The sequence below is a fragment of the Apteryx mantelli genome, chromosome 6 (genome assembly GCF_036417845.1).
Source record: "Apteryx mantelli isolate bAptMan1 chromosome 6, bAptMan1.hap1, whole genome shotgun sequence".
Lineage (NCBI taxonomy): Eukaryota > Metazoa > Chordata > Aves > Apterygiformes > Apterygidae > Apteryx > Apteryx mantelli.
The window spans coordinates 7,734,862-7,755,446 of NC_089983.1; the positions used below are offsets into that span (position 1 = coordinate 7,734,862).

Below are 20,585 nucleotides of genomic sequence, written 5' to 3' on the forward strand. Positions count from 1 at the left end.
CTCCGTCCCGTGGGCACTGCAGTCCCGCACCCCGTGGTGGACCCCTCCCGGGATCCTGCACCCGTGCCCGGGACATAGTCCGGGGTACATGGCAGGGACACCTGACTCACCCCATCAGCTGATGCCAGACGGTGGAAACCACCACCCTCCCTCACCCCATCCCTGACCACCTTTTTACAAGGCCGGGCAGACCTTCGTGCCCAGGCCCACGGATGTTTTCCTGCATCTCCATGGTTACAGCACCTATAAAACACACAGAATTTTTTTATGGGTGTCAGCCCTGCCCTCAGCATTCTTCCTTGCTTGGGCAGGGCCCACCTACTTAAAGGGTGCCGGCGGGCTGGTCCTACCACCCCAGGGAGAGCCGCGCCGAGGACAGCGATCAGGGCTGCTGCTGGGAGAGGTTGCGGTTCCTCTCTGCCCACCGAAGCGGAGGTTTGAGATTTTACATTTATGGCAAGTGGGGCTGACAGCCGTGTTGCACGTGTGTGGGGGGGGCTATGCACGGTCTCGAGAAAGCTCTAGTGCAGCCATGCAGGGGGGCTAGGACCCACCGTTAGGACCCTGCCGTGTCTAGCAGGCCCTGAGCCAAGGCGGGCTGGAGACAGCCCCTGGCTCAGCGACTGAAGGCAGAGTGCTCGCTGCAGTGGCCTTTGCTGGGTTGGTGGACACCCAGGGGGACGGGGCGGCCGGGAGGACCTGTGGTGGGGTGAGATCCCTGGGGAGATGGGTGCCTCTGTGCTCGGGGGCAGCTTTGGGAGCGGGCGAGCTGGGTCCTGGCCGCTCACAGCACGAAGGCGTCGCCTAGCCCACGCTCTGCAGAGGGTCAGGGGCTGGAGGGGGCCAGGGCTGCCCAGGTGGGGGACGGGTCCCATGGGATACCCTGCACGGTGGCCTTAGGTTACGAGAGAGGCCATTAACAGCGTGTCCTTCCCTTGCAGCTGGGGGGTGGCGAGAGGATGTCGAACCACCACCCAGGTAAGGGGGCTCAGCGGGGCCGGGGCAGAGCCGCAGGCACCACCTGGCCCTCGCGGCCCTGGGAGCCGTTTGGTGCCGTCACCACTGGCACCCAAAGGACCGAGGCCAGGCTACCCCCCCAACAGGATCGCACGGCCCCGCGGGCATCGGCTCTGCAGGGAGGGCTCTGGGGCCTCGCCGCGCTCCCTGACGCGTCCCCTCTTCCTGCAGGACCGCATGGAGGGCCACCACCACCGCACCCCGGGCCTGGCATGCCGGGGCACCCAGGCTGCTTCAGGCCGGGACACCCGCCCGCACCTCATGGTCACCCAGGTCCTCACCCGCCGGGTCCCCACCCGCCGGGTCCCCACCCACCAGGTCCCCACCCGCCAGGTCCTCACCCACCGGGTCCCCACCCACCGGGTCCACCACATGGACATCACTGCTGAGCACTGAAATGCCACGGAAACCTGGTTTCTTTGGCACGTGTCCATCTTCATGGGCCACCTGCTCATCCTGCACTTCCAGGAGCATCTGGGGAGAGACGTCGCCTGCTGCCCTGCAGCTCCCCCATCTCATCGCCTCCGTCTGATCTGTGCCCAACCTTGCAAAAGAGTCTCTGCCAGAAACTGAGGCTTACAGCTTTTTCTTTTCAATAAAAGTCCATTTAACGCCTCTGCTTGGGCCAAATGGTTTCTATAGCTGGCAGAAAGGACTTCTGAGCTACACTGCCCACACAGACATGACCACACAGCGGGCACGGACAGGCATGAGGGCTCCTGCAGCCCCTGCCCTCCCAGCTTACCCCTGTAAGCCTTGTTACTGCACGTACAGACACTGGCATGTTGGTGGGACAGGGCTGCTGACATCTCCCCTCCAACTTCCCCCTCGGGACAGGGCCACCCCCAACACCATCCCCCTGGCCGAGGTTAGAAACTCCCAAGGATGAAGATCCCCCATCTCTGGACACTTGTGCCAGGGCTGGGGGATCCGGATGTCCCTCCAGCATCTCCACATCTCTCCACACCCAGGGGCCTACCTGTGCGCCAGGGGTAAGAGGACCATCAGCCTGGTCTGGGCCACCCAGCAAGGAGAATGGGGGTCCCAGAGAGTTCACAGGAACCGGTTTTTGTGCAGACCAGTGCAACTGCCTTCTCTGCCAGAAAGGGAGAGGGAGAAGGGCAGATACCTTCATAGGAGGGAGCCATCGTTCCTTGGGTGGCTGCATCCGTGGGGCTGGCTGAGCACAGAGGGCTTGGGGGAGAGGGCTGGGGATGGGACGGGAAAGCCAGTGGACTTAAACATTGGATTTGGCTGGTTACCATTTTGCGGAACAGTAACTGGGACAACTGTAAATGGGAATAGCACAGAGAAGAGGAGGTCTTTTCCGACTCAAGCTCCCGTCTGAGCTCTCCGGCTCCCACCTGCTCTCTCCTGCCCCACTGCATTCTCTCATCTCCTCTCTTTCCCCCCCATCTCTGGTCCACTTGGTCATCCCGCATGCCCAGCCTCAACAGAGGAGAGGGGCCACTGACAATTTTGGGAGCACAAGGCAGGCTACACATCCAGAGGGGCTGTCGCAGTGTTTGCAAAACGCTGCTTCGGACTCAGCAGTCTCATCCTGCTGGCTTTGCAAGCTCATCGAGGACACCCCCCCCCCAGTAAGGGTGACACTGGGGCCCAGCATGTGCCCCTGAAGATGCATTTAGGCAGCCAAAGCCAAAGAAAGAAATGGATACGACCACCGAAGGCAGAAGAAACCTGCCACGGAGCAGCGCCACGCTCCCCAAAATGGACACCGCGTGCCCTCCCTTGCTGCTGTGGTGGAGTCGGTCCCTGGCCAGGTGACAGCCTTGTGAAAGCACCCTTCTGTAGTCCAAACCCACGTCACCTGGCTTTTGGCGAGGCTACGGAAAGGCATACCCATGAATTTGGCACTGTCCCCATAAATACCACTCACCAAAAAGACAGTGCTGCCGCCACTAACTCTGTCTTTCAGCCACTGGCAGCCTGATAGAGCCACAGTGGGGGTTATAGGGCTGGTGCAGCCAGCCCCACGTCAGAGGGGCACAGCAGAAGGACGAACAGCCTGGGCACAAGCTGCAGCAGGGCAAACCCCCATCCCATACAAGAAAATGAGCCCCGTCCCCCCACCACGAGGCTGGTGCAGCCCCGGGACGGGGCCCCCAGACGTCGGGGGGCTCTGTGCTGCCCGCGCGCACCCGGCACCCAGCTCGGGGCAGGGACACCCCAGTGGCGGCTCCCCGGGCTGCGGGCCAGCTGCCAGCCCCGGCGTCCCCGCGCGCATCCCCGCGCAGCGCAGCCTGGGCCCGGTGCCCGGTGCCCGGCTCGGGGCGCCCCCGCCTCGGGCTGCCATTGGCGCCGCAGCGCTGCCCGCGGCTCCGGCTCTCCGCCCCCGGCATAAGAAGCCGGTGGCCGCCCGGGCGCCCGGGCCGCATCGCTGCGTCGCAGCCCAGCCGCCGGCGGGGAGGTGAGCGGGGAAGGGGCCGGGGGCGGCCGGACCAGGCGAGCCGCGGCGGTGCCAGGGGGGCTCCGCACGCCGGCCTCCGTGAAACGCCCCCGGAACGGGGCTCGGAGCGACTGCGGCACCGCGGAGGGTCTCAGGCCGAGGGGCGGCCGTGGGACGACCGCAGTGCCTGCAGCGTCGCTCCTGGGGCTGCCGAAACGGGAGCCCGGGGCCAGGCGCCGCTTCGTCCAGCAGCCGCCTCCCGGGAAATAAAGCCTGCGGCTGCTCTCGGCGCTCGGAGGCTTTCGGGGGGTGGGTTTGCACCTCTGCCCTTGAGCAGCGGCTGCTCCGTGGCGGCAGCAGGAACCGCTGCCAGCCCGGCGACTGACGCTGCCGCGACGGTCTGCAGGGCGAGGGCGGGCGACGGACGCTGGGGCGCGGGCTTGTTTCCTCCCGCGGGCGGCACCAAAGCCGGGTGCCGCTCGGGTCCCCCCGCTGCTCGGGCAGGACGGGCCCGCGGCACCCACCGGGCGGCGGAGGAGCGGCGGGACCCCGCGCCGGGGCGGGCGAAGGAGCAGCTTTCCGAGGCGCCCGCGGCAGAGACGGACGAAGCACGGGCCAAGGCGCGGGGGGCAAAGGAGGGAGGCGACGCCGCACGTCCTTAAGGGCGGGGGTGGCACCCGGAGAAAACGGCACGAGGAAATGGTTTCGGCCGCCCCGCTCCCGGGGGGGCATCTGCAAGCAGGGCTGGGGGCAGCTGACGGGGGCCCTTCCCTGCCTCTCCGGGGCTCGGTCCCCGAGCCAGAGCCGCCAGCGGGGCCTTTCCGCCGCGCTGCGAGCGCCCGGGGCCGGCGCCACGGCCGGGCACTGCTCCCCGGGGCCGGCGCTGGCCAAGCAAAGGCGTTTCTGGCACAGCCCGGGCTGAGGCACCCGCTGCCTCCCTCCCGCCCCAGGGCCGCGCCGCCACCATGTCCGAGCTGGAGAAGGCCATGGTGGCCATCATCGACGCTTTCCACCAGTACTCGGGCAAGGAGGGCGACAAGCACAAGCTGAAGAAAGCGGAGCTGAAGGAGCTCATCAACAACGAGCTCCCCCATTTCCTCGGCGTGAGTACGGCCCCCGGCATGCCGCGGCGCCCGGCTCGGCTGCCTCCGCTCTCCCGTGCCGATGGCGTGGGCGCAGGCGTTGCCCCCAGCCGGGCCCGGAGCAGCGGCCGCGGCCGCAGTGGGGGAGGTCGGGGCTGGGCGCGAGGGGAATCTCCTCCTTGCCCCACGACGGCACGGTCCTGCCCCAGGGGCTCCGGGGGCCCCGTCCCCGCGGCACGCCTGGGCTGGGACGCGTCCGGCGGGAGGGCCAGCAGCGGGAGCCTCCTCGGAGCGGGGCTCCTCGCTCCGCCCCTGCCCCGGCAGCGGCCCCTTCCTCTCCCCCCAGGAGATCAAAGACCAGGAGACCGTCGACAAGGTCATGGAGGCGCTCGACAGCGACGGCGACGCCGAGTGCGACTTCCAGGAGTTCGTAGCCTTCGTGGCGATGGTCACCGCCGCCTGCCACGAGTTCTTCGAGCACGAGTGAGGCGGCGAAAAGCAGCCCCGCAGCCCCGGCTCCCCCCGGAGCGACGGGCCGGCGGGGCGCTCCCCCCGGGAAACGCCGGCAGCGCTTAGCAGCTCCTCAGGGCCCCGCGTCTGCCGGACGCCAGCAGCTTCTGCCGCTCCGCGCTTGGCGAGCACAAGCGCCCGTGCACGCACGAGAGGCGCTCGGCAGCGCCCGCCTCAGCGGCCGCGGGGCCCGGGAGCCTTCTCCGCAGCTCCCTCCCTTCGGCCGCACGCGCGGGGCACACACGGGCTCGGAGGCAGCCGGACGCTGCCGGACGTCCGAGCGCGCTGGAGAAGGGTGTGGGCAGGGAGGAGAGGGCTGACCCAGCGCGTGGTGCCGAGGCACTGGCGAAGGAGGGATGCGTCCGGCGCGGCCGCCGTGCTCTAACGTAGACTAGCGCAGCCTCCAGAGCGCATGGAAACAGCGACAATAAAACGCTGCTCCGGCCGTTGGGCTGTAACCAGGCTCTTGTGGAAGTCGCCTCCTTTCCTCCCAGGCTCTGGGCTGCTCCCCGGCCCAGCCCACACTGCAGCAGCTGCAGGCGAAGGCTGGAGCCTGCCCGAAAGGTCCGGGGCCGTCGCTCCGCCTGGCTGCCGCCAAAGTCACCCCGAGGCCAAGCAAAGGCACCGCGGCCGGGCTGGTGGCCGCTCCGGACGTGCCGCTGCCGGCGGGCTTGTCCTCGGGCCTTGCGCTAATGCGTCTTTGCAAAGGCAGAACTAAAGCTGCGGTGGTTCCCGTGAAGCCTGTGCTCCTGCGTCGCTGCTGCCCCGTGCCCAGCGCGGGGGGATCCGTCAGTCAGGCCCGCGCAGCTAGGAACGGTCTAGCAGCGGCTGCGCCGACCGACGCGCGATGAAGCTGCTTGGGGGCGTCAGCATCATTTCTCTCTCATTCCCCGCTGCGAAACGGCCCCACGCGCCCAGCGGCCCCCGCTGCCGGGCGGCCCCGGCCCGGCTCCCCGGCGGCAACGCGCGTCCCGCCCCGCCGCTGCCGCCCCGCTGCTGCCGCCCCGCCGCTGCCGCCGAGCCCGGCCGGGGCGGTGCTGCGCGGCGGGGGCGGAGCCTGAGGCCCCGCCCCCGAGGCCCCATTGGCGGCGGCGCGTGGGGCCATGTGGGGCCAGGGCGGCGCTGTGCGGGGCGGCCCCGGCCCCGCTCCCGGCCCCGGCGCGGCAGCGTGTAGCGGCGGCGGCGGCGGGATGGCGGACGGCGGGTGAGTGCCGGCGGGGCGCGGGTGCCGGTGCCGGCGGGGCGCGGGTGCCGGTGCCGGCGGGGCGCGGGCGCCGGCGGGGCGCGGGCGCCGGCTCGGGCTCCGGCTAACGGCGGCGGTTGCCGGCAGGGCGGTGCGGCGGCGCGGCGGCCCGCGGCGCTCGGCGGCGGCCACGGCGCTGCCCGGCTGGCGGCTGAGCTGCGAGGGCGGCCGGCAGGCCTGGAGCTACCTGCGGCCCGGCGGCGGCGGCGAGGCGGCGGCGGGGCGGCGGGCGCAGACGGCGCTGGAGGCGCACTGCCTCGGGCTGGACACGGTGAGGCGCCGGCCGCGGCCCGGGGGCTGCGGTGGCCGCGGCGCGGGGGTGGGGGGGGCCCGGGGCTGCGGTGCCCCCCAGGGCTCAGGCTGGGGGGGGGGGCTGGAGGGGGGTCCCTGGGGCTGAGGTGCCCCCCGGTCCCCAACCGGGGGGGGTTCCTGGGGCTCGGGGAGGTCCCTGGGGCTCAGGTGCCCCCCAGTCCCGAACTGGGGGGGGTCCCTGGGGCTGAGGTGCACCCTGATCCCCACCTGGAGGGGGTCCCTGGGGCTGAGGGGGGACCCTGGGACTGAGGTGCCCCCAGGACTCAGCTGGAGGGGGGGTTCCCGAGGCCCAGACTGAGGGGAGGGGGTCCCTGGGGCTGAGGTGCCCCCTGGTCCCCAACTGGGGGGGGGTCCCTGGGGCTCAGGTGCCCTCGGGTCCCCAACTGGGGGGGTCCCTGGGGCTGAGGTGCCCCCCGGTCCCCAACTGGGAGGGGTCCCTGGGGCTCGGGGAGGTCCCCGGGGCTCAGGTGGCCCCCAGTCCCCAACTGGGGGGGTCCCTGGGGCTGAGGTGCCCCCTGGTCCCCAACTGGGGGGGGGTCCCTGGGGCTCAGGTGCCCTTGGGTCCCCAACTGGGGGGGTCCCTGGGGCTGAGGGGCGTCCTTGGGACTGAGGTGCCCCCAGGACTCAGCTGGAGGGGGGGTTCCCGAGGCCCAGACTGAGGGGAGGGGGTCCCTGGGGCTGAGGTGCCCCCTGGCCCCCAACTGGGGGGAGTCCCTGGGACTCGAGGAGGTCCCTGGGGCTCAGGTTGCCCCCAGTCTGCAATTGGGGGGGGAGTCCTGGGGCTGAGGGAGGTCCCTGGGGCTGAGGTGCCCTCTGGTCCCCAACTAGAGGGTGTCCCTGGGGCTGAGGGGCGTCCCTGGGGCTGGGGTGCCCCCAGGGCCCAGGCCAAGGGGGGTTCCTGAGGCCCAGACTGAGGGGAGGGGGCCCCAGGCTGAGGTGCTGTCTCCCCGCAGGATGAGGTGCTGCGGCCCTTGCCGGCGGCTCACACGGTGCGGGAGGCAGCCCGCAACGGCATGCAGTTTTACGCCGGCCTGCAGGCCGAGGACGGGCACTGGGCCGGCGATTACGGCGGGCCGCTCTTCCTGCTCCCAGGTCGGTCGCGGCGGGGTGCTCGGCGCTGCCGCCCGCCGCTGGGTGACCCCTCAGCTTTGCCTCGCGGCGAGGAGGAGCCCCCAGGTGCTCCGGGCCTGCTCTGCTCGGCGTTGCTCGGCCTCGCAAGCTGGGGGCAGGACGTGGCCTAACGGGAGGCCCTTCCCTCTGCCGAGGCGGGAAGGGGCGAATTGGCCGTGGCTGGGCACATTTAGCGTGTTGCTATGTCCCGGCATGTCTCTGCCTTGTCGGCAGAAGTGTCACCGCTGAGCACGGGGGCGGCTCCCTGTCACGTCTTGGTGCAGCGTGCCAAGGCCCTGGGCTGTGCTGGCTGGAGAGGGCGCGCTCTTCTCAGCTGGGTAAACACCCTGCGTTGGATGTGGTGAGAGAGTCTGCCTGATCTTCCAGGTCTCCTCATCACTTGCCACACTGCTAAGATCCAGCTGCCGGAAGGGTTTCGGGAAGAGATGGTGCGCTACCTGCGCTCTGTGCAGCTCCCGGACGGTGGCTGGGGCTTGTGAGTAGCAGAGAGACGTCTTTTGTGGTGGTGTCTCCAAGTGGAGCTGCCGCCAAATCTGCCTGGGCTTGGGGAGCGGGAGGTGGCAGCTATGATACCTCTGGGTGGCTGCCAGACTGCTTGGGGAGGACTCCAGGGTTGTGCCTTGCCACAGAGCCCACTGGAGCTGAGAGCCTGGCTGCATCTCCTCCTTGGCGCTATCCCAAAGCGTAACGTGTTTCAGGGCAGTGCGGAGTAAAAATGTTTCTACCCGGGTTGGGTCTTTTTTTTCTACAGTCATCCCTAGCATCCCATTTTGCCCTGGCAGAGAAAGCCCTGTGCAGTGGGTTGTGTCTGATGGCTGTCCTGTGTGTGTGCTTGTGACAGGCATGTGGAAGACAAATCGACAGTGTTCGGCACAGCGCTCAACTACACAGCCCTGAGGATCCTGGGGGTTGGGCCGGATGACCCTGATGTTGTGCGGGCCCGTGTCAACCTGCACAGCAAAGGTCAGCTCTGCTGCCTGGTACAGCAGCCGTGGGGCCGGGACACCGGTGAGAGGGGTTTGGCCGGCCCCGAGGGCTGAGTGGAGCGTGGGGGGCTGCCAGGCAGTGGAGGAGCTGATGCGCTTGCTCGCCCTTGATGGCACCTGCATTTCAGGTTAAGCCTGAGGAAGCATGTTTTGTTTCCGGGCTATGGTCTGCTTGCTGTTTTTTTGGCATGTGTCCCAGCCCCAGCGGCACGCTCTGAAACGTGGGGAGAAGTAGATCCTGCGATGTGGGAGAAAGCAGGGAACTGGCGTGGTTGCATTAGCCCCGAGAGCTAATATCCCTCTCTGCAGGAGGTGCTGTGGGAATCCCTTCGTGGGGGAAGTTTTGGCTGGCTGTGTTGAACGTTTACAGCTGGGAGGGAATGAACACGCTTCTCCCAGAGATGTGGTATGTGCTGCCTTTGGTGTGGAAGTGGGGAGTGTTGTCAGTCCTGCTGTCAGCCTTGGCCCCCAAGCTCTCCCAAGCGTTGGTGTTTACGGGGCTCACCCCGCCTGCAGCCGGGGCTGCTCCGGCCACTTGTGAGCTGGGAGACCAGCAGCAAGGCCAGACAGCGGGTGGACAGGACTGAACGCTGCACTGAAGTGATATGCTGGAGCTTGGCCCTGTTAGCTTTACCCATAGGGACCTTGATATATCCATCAGCTCTCTGCTACCACTATCTTCTGCTCTCATGGTCAACCAGACCTGGGCCCCAGCAGGACAGAGCTTATTGTGTGTAAGGCTGTCAGCTCTAACCCCCACACTCGTGGTCGCTCAGAGGGTCCTGAGCAGCTCCTTGGTGTCAGAGAGGGAAAGAGTATGATGAATGTTTTCCCCTGGGAGAAATCGGAGGGTGCCCAGTGCCAAGGGCTGCTTGAGCTTTGTCATCGGATGCGTTCAGTTCAGTTCAAGACTGCACTGGGAGGAGAGGTGTCCCCGGTCAGACTTCTCTGCCTCCTCTCTGAGCTCAGGGTCCTCCCTGCCCTGCCTGAGTTTGCCCAAGAAAGGTCTCTGCTGGCCCTGGTGGGGAGGGAGCAGCCTTGCTGAGGAGGGTCTGCGTGGGGCCAGGCTGCATGGACGTTCGCTTCTGTCCTTTGCAGCTGTACTGGCAGCAAAGGGCCTGGTGCAGGGGATAGGGACCCCACCCCGCTCCAGGCGTCCCCCTGCCAGCACATCATCTCTCCATGCCTCCCTTGGCCCTCCCTATCGCTCATGCTAGTACCTTCTCTGTTGTGAACAGGCTGCTCCCTACGTGGTTCCCAGCCCACCCGTCCCGGCTCTGGTGTCACTGCCGCCAGGTTTACCTCCCCATGAGCTACTGTTACGCCAAGCGTCTGTCAGCAGAAGAGGATGAGCTCATACAGAGCTTGCGGCAGGTAAGCAGGTGACCCTGGTGGGGCTCCCCAACAAGGACACGTGGCTCCCTGACCTGCCGCTGTGCCAGCCATGTCCTTGGGGCCAGCCTCTGGGTCGCAAAGTGACAGCTCTTGCCTGCACAGGGGCAGTGGTCTCTCTGTCCAGGTAGCAAAGCCAGCTGTCTGCAATAAGCTGCCTCGGGGTGTTTGCTTGCACCTGCCAGGCTGATGCCTTGTGTTCTCCCATGCCAGGAGCTGTACGTGCAGGACTACGCCAGCATAGACTGGCCAGCCCAGAGGAACAACGTGGCCGCCTGCGATGTGTACACCCCGCACAGCTGGCTTCTGGGGGTGGCTTATGGTGAGTGCAGCGGTGGCTGGGGCGGGAGGGCTCTTGCCATGTTACTGCCCTTGCACAAGCTGGTGATGGAGCTGAGGCTGCTTTGTACCATGGCTCTCTAAGGTCTACTGCCAGCTACCAGTGCACGTCCTGGATCCAGAACGGAAACTCTGATCATGTGATCCACAAGCTTCTGCCTCCATGAGAGCTGTGGGGCCTTGTGTCCGGCTCCTCTTGCCTCTTTGGGGCAGAATAATCCCCATATTTCCCTCAAATAGTCATGGTGTGAGCAGTGGCACAGCCAACCACACCAAGTGGCTCTGACCGCACAAGGCAGGTTTTTTTTTTTACCGCATGTCCCTTTCTTCTCCTGCAGCCATCATGAATGTGTACGAAGCCAACCACAGCACCTCCCTGCGGCAGCGGGCTGTGGCAGAGCTGTACGACCACATCAAAGCTGATGACAGATTCACCAAGTGCATCAGCATTGGCCCGGTAGGCTACTTGCTAATGACCGTTTAAAAGCCCTTCCCTTGGCTCTATTTCTTCTTGTGCCCTTGAGGGACTAGGCTGGGGTCCCCTAGCCCTTCACAGTGTGACCTGCAACCATAACCAACGGATCTTGCTCAGGCACAACTGCTGCTGCTCCTAATGCTAAAGAGCTCACAGCTAACAGGGCACTGGAGATGCAGCGGACGTGGGGGCAGCTGTGGTCCCTGATGAGGGGCACCTTTCCCCATGTCCAGGGAAATGATCTGGGGGGAAGCCCTGGGATAATCTCGTGGCTGAGCTGGGCGGAGTGCCACACTTAGGGTGACCCAATGGATTGAGCCGTTGGGACAAAGCCTGGGACCTTTACAGGGCTATGTGCTGGGTGGGAGTGATGTACATCTCTGGGGCTGGAGGATGCTGTCTCCAGGGCAGTGATGATACTGCTCTCTTGGCAGATTTCCAAGACCATCAATATGCTGGTTCGCTGGTTCGTGGATGGGGAGAACTCCCCAGCTTTTCAGGAGCATGTCTCCAGGATCCCAGATTATCTCTGGTAAGGGCTGAGCACGGCCCACCTGGCACAGCACGGGGTTCTGATCCATTTGTGTGAGCACACTGTGGCTTCCAGCCCCCTTCCCAGCACTCTCGCTGTGCCTGCGCTGCAGCACTGTGCTCTCTTCTCCCACAGGCTGGGCCTCGACGGCATGAAGATGCAGGTGAAGTGCTGTGGGATTTCGGCTGTGACTGAGAGGGACCCAGGCGTGCCGTGGCAGCCCGTGGGATGGGATAGCTTGCTCATGCTGGGGCTGAGGTCCCAACAGCTCACCTTGCCTGTCTCACTGCCACTTCCCCTGTGTCCCCCTGTGCCAGCAGTGGACAGTGTCTGTCCTGCTGGTCTGCCTCTCTGTGTCTGGCTGTCCGCCGAGGGGCAGCTTGAGGCCTCTGTCCCCTTCATTCCCCCAGGCTCTGGGAGAGGAGAAGGAGGAAGACACAATGATGCAGGCCCCTGCCCCTCTGCTCAGATGCTGCATGTGCGCACAGCCATACTTCTCCTGGCCATTGCCTCCCTCTGCTCCTCATCCCTGGCTGCCTCTCCTGTCCTGGCTGTGCCTGGCACAGGCTGTGCTGGCAGTCTGATTTCCTATCCCCTTGCCATCCTTGTGCTGCTGTGTCTGTCCCCTCTGTGCCTGTGCATCAGCCATGGTGCTGCACAACCTGGAACTGAGACGCAAGGGGGAGGGAGCTCATGGGGGGGTAATGCAGGAGGGAGGTGCTGCCCCAGAGACCCCATGGCTGGGACAGGCTGCCCTCTTGCCACAGGCAGCTGCCTCTCACTGCCTACTCTCTCTTCCAGGGGACAAATGGATCCCAGCTCTGGGATACTGCCTTTGCCGTCCAAGCCTTTCTGGAGGTAATGCTCCCTTCAGGGCTGTGTGCTGCCTCAGGAAAGTGGCCTCTCCTGGCCCATCCCCAAATACCAGTGGTTCCAATTGCGCATCCCCTCCGAGCTCTGCTGTGCGGATCCTGGCATCACATTGTACACCAGGGCTGGGTGAACATGCTCCTTCTCAGAGCTGTTGACCTGTTACCTCCACCACCCAGGCCCTAGTGGCACGTAAGGTGCCTAGTGCAGCTGGCGCAGCCCAGCATTGCCAGCGGCTTTCAAAGCAAGAGGCCTTTGATGTTGCCGAATGGGTCAGGTTCGGTTTCCCTGTTGCTGCAGCCTGTGGTAAAACCCTGGCTCTTCCTCTGTGCTCTGCTTGGCCCCGGAGCCTGCCCGTCTGGCGGGGAGAGCATGCAGGATCCCCGCTTTGAAGCGCTGGGGTGCTAGCTGTGGTGGGTGTGCTTTTGGGAGGGCGATGTGGTTGCCCAGATAAGTCCCTACCCTGGCCAGGCAAATGCCTCTCTCCAGTACCGGCAACAACAGCTAGTTCAGCTCCAATTGTAGAAGCTTCTAGTGGAAACAGTCAGATGGATACGAGCAAAGTATGAATGCAAACCTATGGGAAGAGCTATATGAAGGGCAGGAGTTGATTGCACCTAGACCAGCAGGTCAGTGAGATCCCAGTACCTCCTCTTCTACCCAAGGGACATGTGTGTCAGCCACAGCTCCTTGCTGACTGTGTGCCTCCGTTTCCAGGCAGAAGCCCAGAAGATCCCTGAATTCACGTCCTGCCTCCAAAGCGCCCATGAGTTCCTCAGGTTCAGCCAGGTGAGCAGAGCTGGTCAGTGGTGTCTGTTGCGCTGGCTGTGCAGACTGTGTTGTCTTACAGCCCTGTTTAATGCCTCTGCTGCCTTCTGAAGAGCTCTTCTGCAGGGCTGGACTAGCAAAGCACTGGGGACAACCTCTTGTTTCCCGCATCCTTTTTGCTGGGGAACATCAAGGACAGGACCTCTGCAACTTGGAGAGGACCTTGGCTGGCTCTAGGGCTCTCTGCAAAGTCCTGTGGGACATACGGGTTGGCTTCCTTGGGCTAAGAAAAGCTGGGAAACAGAGCTCGAGACTCTTTGCCCCTCATCCTGCCCAGTGACCACGTTTGAGATATTCTGCTGGGAAATCTGGCTTCCTTGGCTAGTAACCACGTGGGCTCAGCTCCTGCTGTCGAGACTTGTGGGGTCACGGGTGGCTTGACAACAGATGCATCTATAGGTCTTGCTTATGGTGCTGGCAAAAGGAGCATTGAAAGTGGATGGCTTCCTGGTGGGAAAGCAATGAAGAGGGGACAGGATTTACTCAGAATATCAGGCCCAAAGGTGATTTCTCGCTGCTCCAGAGCCAGCCTTTGGTCTTGGCTGCCTCCCTCAGTAAAGGGTGGATGGTGCTCAGGCCCACAGAGCTCTGTTCTTGCCATGGTTTCAGCACGTCTCTGCTGCCAGCCATCTCTGGCCTGCCCTCACTGTTGCTCTTGTCCTCTGCAGATCCCAGAGAACCCACCCGACTACCAGAAATATTATCGCCATATGAACAAGGTACAACAACTGGAGCTGGCTGCTGTGGGATGAGCAACTGGGGCAGCAATTTGGGCAGAGGGGATGGGACTGAGGGGCAGTGACTTCCTCTGTGCAAGGGCCGAGCAAGTCTGGGGGAAGCTGCTGAGCCCTCCTGACCCTTCCCCAGGGTGGCTTCCCCTTCAGCACCCGGGACTGTGGCTGGATCGTGGCTGACTGCACGGCAGAGGGGCTGAAGTCGGTGATGCTGCTGCAGGAGAAGTGCCCCTTCATAACCAAGCTCGTCCCCTCTGAGCGCCTCTTTGATGCCGTGAACGTGGTAAGTGCTGCAAAAACTGGGGCTGCAAGAAGTGCAGATAGCTAAACTGAGCTAAAATAGGAGAAGGCAAGGCCTGATGAGTTGTTAGGCCTGGTATTGGGTAAGCTGGTACAAGGCCTGTGGCCTGCTAATAGCAATGGTGACACCATATTTACTGTGATACAAGTCTCTGGAGTGATGGTCCAGATTGGATGTGCCTATGACTGTGGGTTGGGATGTGGATTATTTGCCAACCTTGTGGGCTTGACTCTGTCCTCACACCCGGCTCGGGGGTGGATTGGGTTGGCGCTGGCTGTGGGCCAGTCCAGTCCCCACTCTCTGCTTGTCCGGGCAGTTGCTGAGCATGAGAAACTCCGATGGAGGCTTTGCCACATATGAAACCAAGCGAGGAGGTCACTTACTGGAGCTGCTGAACCCCTCGGAGGTGTTTGGTAAGGGGAGCTGTGTGGGGCTGGTTGTCCCGCCCGCTGCAAAGGGGGTTGGCCCTGCCGTGCCCGGCAGGTGCCTGGCTTTGCCCCAGGTCCCTCTGCAGGGTGAGCGTGCACTGGGGCCAGGGAAGGGGTTGGCAGTGTGCTGCCGGTTGTTGCATTGCTGTCCTCCTCCCACTGGCAGGCGACATCATGATTGACTACACCTACGTGGAGTGCACGTCGGCTGTCATGCAGGCGCTCAGACACTTTCACGAGGTGTTCCCTGAGCACAGAGCCCCCGAGATCAGGTGAGACACTCAGAGGAGAGTGGGGCAGGGGGGAGACAGGCTGCAGTGACCCATGCTGCCTGCCACGGCCCCAGTTGTCACAGGCCCTGTTGAGCCTTGTCAGGGGCCTCTGTGTTGGCGTGGAGCCGCCCTTGGCACATTCAAGGCTGGGATGCTGCTGACATCTCCAAACCAGAGCCTCCCATAAGAGGCTGGGGCCTAGCCTGGCTCAAGGAGCAGGGCACAGGCCACTTGTCTTGATGGCATGAGGCGGGGGGGAACTGGTGAAGAAACTGCCTGTCTCTTCGCTTAGCAGTTGCCTCGATCTGGCAGCCAGTTGCCAGCTGAGTTTCCTGTCGTGTGCCAGCTCGTGGCAGAAAAGCATCCAAATGGTGCATGATTTGACTGTGAGATCCTGTCGGGTCCCCCCTGGGGACCGTGGGGCTGCCTGTCTGCTCTCTCTTGCCTCTTGGGCCATCTTATAATGGGGGCCCACCAAATCCTCAGAGGGACCGACAGCTGCACAGGCAGCTTGGGCTGCTTTTGAAGCAGGCATCTTTCTCCTGACCAGAGAGACTCTGCAGAAGGGCCTGGACTTCTGTCGGAGGACGCAGCGAGCCGACGGGTCGTGGGAAGGGTAAGCAGTGCTCCCAGGGCCTAGCTTTCCCCCAGCAGCCCCAGGTCAAGAGGGACCATGGAGGCAAGTGCTCCTGGCTGGCAGGATGTGTGGGAAGGGCAAGTGGGGGCCGATTCCTCCCCCTTCAGCTGCTGCGTGCTTTGTGCTCCTGTCCTCTCCCTCCAGCCCAGATGGAGCAGGCACCTCGCACGCCTCACAAGGCCTGGGCAATCCCTGGGGGCTGGTGCAGCTCCACCTCCTCTGGTGCCTGAGCGACTGCTGCCTCCTGAGCGAGCTGGGAGCAGTCCTGGTGGGACTGGACGTGGTTGTGCCTTAGCAAACATGGACTGCAGGGTCCGGTGCCTCTGCCTAGCTCTGCGCTTGCTCTGACCACAGCAGCGTGGCAGCCTGCGTCTACCCTGGGCTGTGCAAACCTGACACTACTGCTCTCCCCTCCCTCCTAGGAGCTGGGGGGTTTGTTTCACCTACGGCACCTGGTTTGGCCTGGAGGCGTTTGCCAGTATGCAGCACACGTACCGCAACGGGTGAGTGAGGGGCAGTATGGTTCCCCTGCCCCTCTCTCTTGGCAGAGGCAGGACCATGTGGTGGGGCTGAGCTGATCTCCTGGCTGGCCCAAGCTCTCCTCCTCCCAAATTTTGTACCTGTGATACAACCAGGGCACTCGCTGCCTGAGGCTCAAACTCTCTCGGGCAGCCCCCCCACCATGGGCATGGTAGAGCATGGCTCCCATCTGTGACTGGGGTGCGCGGGCGCAAACTCTCCTTGGCCCCTAGCCCCACCTGATTCTCTGCCCCATCGTTGCAGGGCTGCGTGCAGAGAGGTGGCCCGGGCCTGCCAGTTCCTGCTCTCCAAGCAGATGGCGGATGGTGGCTGGGGAGAAGACTTTGAGTCATGCGAGCAGCGCGTGTATGTGCAGAGTGCCACGTCGCAGGTCCACAATACGTGCTGGGCCCTGCTGGGGCTCATGGCTGTCAGGTAGGAGCAGCCCTCGCCTCTTCAGGCACTGCGTGGCCTGGAGTTCCCGGTGAGATAGGAAATGCAGGCCAAGTTATAGGGAAGAGCTGGCATGAGCCCTGGGCCCAGCCGTGTGCCATATGACATTTCCTGAAAGATGCTGTCGATCACAAGCCTGCTGCGGTGAGGGACTGGCTGGAGCTGTGATCCACGGGCTGGTGAGGTTCTTGATGCCTGGGGGAAGGGTGGCCTGTGCAAAGCAGGAGTCTGGGTCACAACCTCAAGCCTCAGGCCTGGGACAGTTTTGCCATATTTATAATGTCTAGTGTCCTAGGGTTGTAAGGGGTCTTCCCAAAGCACTTGGCATGCTGGGGACAAGCATGGGGAGCCTGGAGGTGGCTGAGTTCCCTAAGCATGTGGATGGGGGTACATGGACAGTCCAGATTTGGGAGTGTTTATATCTCTTCTGTGCTTTGCAGGTACCCTGATATTAGCGTGCTGGAAAGGGGCATCAAAAGCTTGATCGATAAACAGCTGCCCAACGGGGACTGGCCTCAGGTACGTAGATCCATTCTTGTCTCTCCAAGGGGTTCCTCTGGTGTTGCAGGTGTCCTGGGCACCGTGCAGCTATTGCAATAGCGCGTTCTCTTATCTGTGAGAGAAGCCAATTGTGGGCTTTGCTGGGGGGGCCCCAGGGAGGAGATGAGCTCAGCCCTATGTCCTGGACACAACTGGCTGCTTGTGGTAGTGAAACAGCAGCCCAAGGCTCACGTGGGGTAGAGGGAAGTGCTTCCAGAGAGGGCGATGCTACAGTGAGGAGCATGGATGAGGGGGTTGCAGTGGGTCCCCTGTCACTCACACCGCCTTGCTGTTTTTCTCTCTCTCTCTCTCTCAGGAGAACATTGCTGGAGTGTTCAACAAGTCATGCGCCATCAGCTACACTTCCTACCGCAATGTCTTCCCCATCTGGACGCTGGGGCGTTTCTCCCGGCTGCATCCCAGCAGCCCTCTCGCTGGGCAACTGCAGCCCAGATCTTCCTCTGGGGCAGGGAAAACCCCAGAGGAGGCCTTGTCCGCCTGAGCCCGGGCCATTGCGGACACTGTGGCCTCCAAATTGTCTCTGCTATTGCCTGCTGCGTGGGGGCACAGGGCTATTTCCTCCTGCAGGATCTCAATGCTGGTCTTACCGCAGCCCTGGACCACTGCCTCTCCCAGGGAGGAGAGTGCTGCCATGGTGCCGCTGGGTCCCCGTTCGCTTTCTGTTGACCCTTTTCTAAGACTCAGCTTTTTGAAAGACTCTCTGGGTATATCCTCCCCCACAGGACATGCATCAGGGTGCCTTTTTGGATCAAACTATGATCTGCAAAGAGAAAGCTGCCCAGCTATATTGTATTAGACATCTAGACAGACTTGATCTCTCATCCTGGGTAGAGCAAAGCTGTCTTTATTTTCCCCTTGTGCTGTCCCGGCTCTCTCAGGTTGTCTGTCTGCAGCAAGAGTGTGGGATTTGGGGTTTTCCCTGTGCCCAGCATTGTGATGGGGTACGCTATACACCCTGCTGAACCAGCCTCCGCTGTGTGAGTGCGAAAAACTGCCTTTGAAGTGCTCTCTGCTCTGGAGCCGTCACTGGGAGGGGAAGAGCATCTGTCCCCCCAACTGGTTAGGAAAGAGGAGTGCTTCACCCATTTTTCCCAGTGGTACCTGGCTTCCCAGAGCCTCGCAGGGGAAGTTGCCAGCATTGTTCCCGCTTTGAAAAAACCAGACAGAAAAACTGAGGCAGAAAGCACTGAGGTGTCAGGGACGAAGCCTGGGTCTCCTGGGCCCCAGCCTTCCCCCAGCGCAGCGGGCACGCTAGTTTTCTAGCGGGGATGAGTTGCACTGGAGGCCATTTGTGCCTTCTGGCACCCTCCGTCACGGGGAGAGGAGGGGATGCCTCTGGGCAGTGGTGTGTTGGGGCATTTCCTTTTTGTCATCGGAGCTGGAAGTCATGCTGAGTGACAGGTTAATAAATTACTAATGGTGTTGCTTGTGGTATGTAGCTGTATGCTGGTCTCCTTGGCCTGCCCTGGTGTGTGTCCCAGGCAGCAGGGAGCTTGTCCAGCAACGGCCTGTAGCCTGATTTGGGTCACCAGTCTGTTTTTTCCAGCCTCTTAGTAGCTGCTCTGCCCTCCCACGTATCCCTTGCTGTTTGGTGTGGTCTCCAGGCTTGCTAAGAATATGCTCCATCCTCTTGCCCTTGTTAAATTGAAAAGCTTATTCAAGCAAACTCAACTTGGGCTGTTTTGACAGCCTTGTTTGCCTTTTTCAAATTCTGGGCTCCTTTAAACCTCTCTGTGATAATACTGTGCATTTAAAGCACCTCAATGTTCTCCATCAAAAACAGGAAGATATTTTTAAGTCATCATAGGAAAACTTGCTAAAACCAGTGTCCTTTCATATATTATTGCAAGTGTTTTTTTTGTTTGTTTTTGTTTTTTTTCCTCCCCCAATGGTATGCAGTTACCTAATGCTCAAAACAACATGATGTCCTTAGGAGTGCTGCAAAGAAGCAGCTGTTTTAGCGCTGTGATCCTGTTTTCATTACCAACACTTTAGTTAGTAAAGGGGCAAAGATCTGTGATGATGGATACCGGAGTTCTCTAGCTTCATTTATGCCCTGTACAGATGATCTTGTTTTCATCTTTGCATGTGATCACAAGCAGGGAGTGGTGTTTAACAAGCTTTCTTCCAACTGCAGCTGAACTGATTCAAGCGTTATGGAGTTGTGCATCCTGAGAGGATGTGGCAGTTTGGTTTCCACCTAGGTCTTTGGCTTGAGAACATCTTGCTCTTTCACCAAACAAAATTATGATCGTAAAAGTTGCAAGGCAGGACCCTAAACTTATTGAATGGTGTTTATTTTCTTTCCTCCCTTGGAATTCCAGGAACTTTCCTTCAGCTTTGGGGTAGGAAAATGTTTCCTTTGTTATGCAGAGGGAGAGTCATGGGCTAAAAGCTAATGTGTGTCATTAGATCAGATAAAGTAGAGATATTAGGCAGCAAATAGCTTCTCTTTAAAGCTAAACCAAACCTGTTGATTTGGGGTTTCCGCCTGAACTTTGTTTTTGTCCTGTTCCTGAGTGGGAGGGGGGGGGGGTGAGGTCAGGTAGGCCAGGAGACATGATGTCAAACCTGGCTTCTGAGCAGATCTATCTGGGCAGCCTCACCTGGTTTCTTTGGGAAGAGCTCAAGACACAGAAGTGCCTTGTTCTCAAGGGTTTCAGAGGTTGTTTGGATGCCTAAATACCCATGGGGATTTGGACTTAGTTTCTGCTCTACTCTTAAAGTAGGATTTAATAGCACTTTCTTATCCCCTGGATATCATACATATGATTATATCAAGATAGACAAGAGAGACAAAGACCAAAAAAGTCACTGAAGAGATCCAGAAGTTTGATATTTAAGTAAAACATTTTTCATACTTCTTGTTTCCATGTACATGGAGTTAGTTTGCAGCTTTTGCTGTTCATGCAGCTGCTCTAGTTGAGCTTAAACTGATTTCCAAGAGAGTCCTGGTCAATTAAAAAAACACACCAATTATGTCTAAGAAGTTGGGAAGCTAGATTTCTTTCAGAAGTTGGGATGCTGGACTGGTTACTTCTTTGGATCAATGGCAGCTGGCTTTTCCAGCAACCTGACCATTTCCTTACCACAAGCAGAAGTAACATGTCCAGCTCATAAACTAAGCTGGTTTCTGTACAGAGTACAAAACCATAATTATGATTCCTAAATAGAGTATGAAAGCTGTTTCCTATGCCTCGGATACAGGCAACACCCGTGGCCTGTTGGAAATGCAAAGCACGGTGAAGGTGAGTAGGATTGCTGTAAACCCACCAGCCCCCGTGGTGTTACCCTCCCGGACTCGCCCCTGCCCAGTGCTTGTGCTGAATGCAGCATATGCAGATGGTGAGCAGGACAGGGGACCTTCAAGTTGCTCAGCCACACTGGAAGTACAGATTGCTTTGGCCTGCAAGCAGAAGACTCCCTAAACTGCGACAAAAGCGTTGACCCAGGAAGCTTAGCATTTGCAGGGGTAAAGGGGAAGGAGATGCTCTGCCTTACATATTGGGAGTTGCCTACTTAAACTCACCTTCTCAGACCAAACCTTTTCTGT

At 61.4% G+C, this 20,585-nt stretch overlaps 2 protein-coding genes and 1 long non-coding RNA gene across 3 annotated transcripts; all 3 read left to right on the forward strand.

The window, feature by feature from the left end:
* Positions 1 to 254: 254 nt before the first annotated feature.
* On the forward strand, positions 255 to 1,632 carry LOC136992301 (uncharacterized). The gene is made up of 3 exons (XR_010884488.1): positions 255 to 435; positions 942 to 978; positions 1,189 to 1,632. It is a non-coding gene; the product is annotated as an uncharacterized lncRNA (long non-coding RNA).
* A 1,733-nt stretch (positions 1,633 to 3,365) lies between these two features.
* On the forward strand, positions 3,366 to 5,435 carry LOC136992302 (protein S100-B). The gene is made up of 3 exons (XM_067298489.1): positions 3,366 to 3,448; positions 4,378 to 4,530; positions 4,856 to 5,435. Exons 2-3 carry the CDS (start codon positions 4,393 to 4,395, stop codon positions 4,994 to 4,996), a joined length of 279 nt encoding a protein of 92 aa, XP_067154590.1. The 5' UTR covers positions 3,366 to 3,448; positions 4,378 to 4,392; the 3' UTR covers positions 4,997 to 5,435.
* Positions 5,436 to 6,445: 1,010 nt separating this feature from the next.
* On the forward strand, positions 6,446 to 17,605 carry LSS (lanosterol synthase). Its single transcript, XM_067298697.1, has 21 exons — positions 6,446 to 6,533; positions 7,528 to 7,666; positions 8,072 to 8,180; positions 8,547 to 8,668; positions 9,001 to 9,097; positions 9,930 to 10,065; positions 10,297 to 10,405; positions 10,761 to 10,879; positions 11,332 to 11,429; positions 11,565 to 11,592; positions 12,231 to 12,287; positions 13,017 to 13,088; positions 13,796 to 13,846; positions 13,995 to 14,144; positions 14,479 to 14,575; positions 14,757 to 14,862; positions 15,413 to 15,478; positions 15,922 to 16,002; positions 16,283 to 16,453; positions 16,912 to 16,990; positions 17,328 to 17,605. The coding sequence occupies exons 2-21, from the start codon at positions 7,588 to 7,590 to the stop codon at positions 17,511 to 17,513; spliced, it is 2,013 nt and encodes a 670-aa protein (XP_067154798.1). The 5' UTR covers positions 6,446 to 6,533; positions 7,528 to 7,587; the 3' UTR covers positions 17,514 to 17,605.
* The last annotated feature ends 2,980 nt before the right edge of the window (positions 17,606 to 20,585 follow it).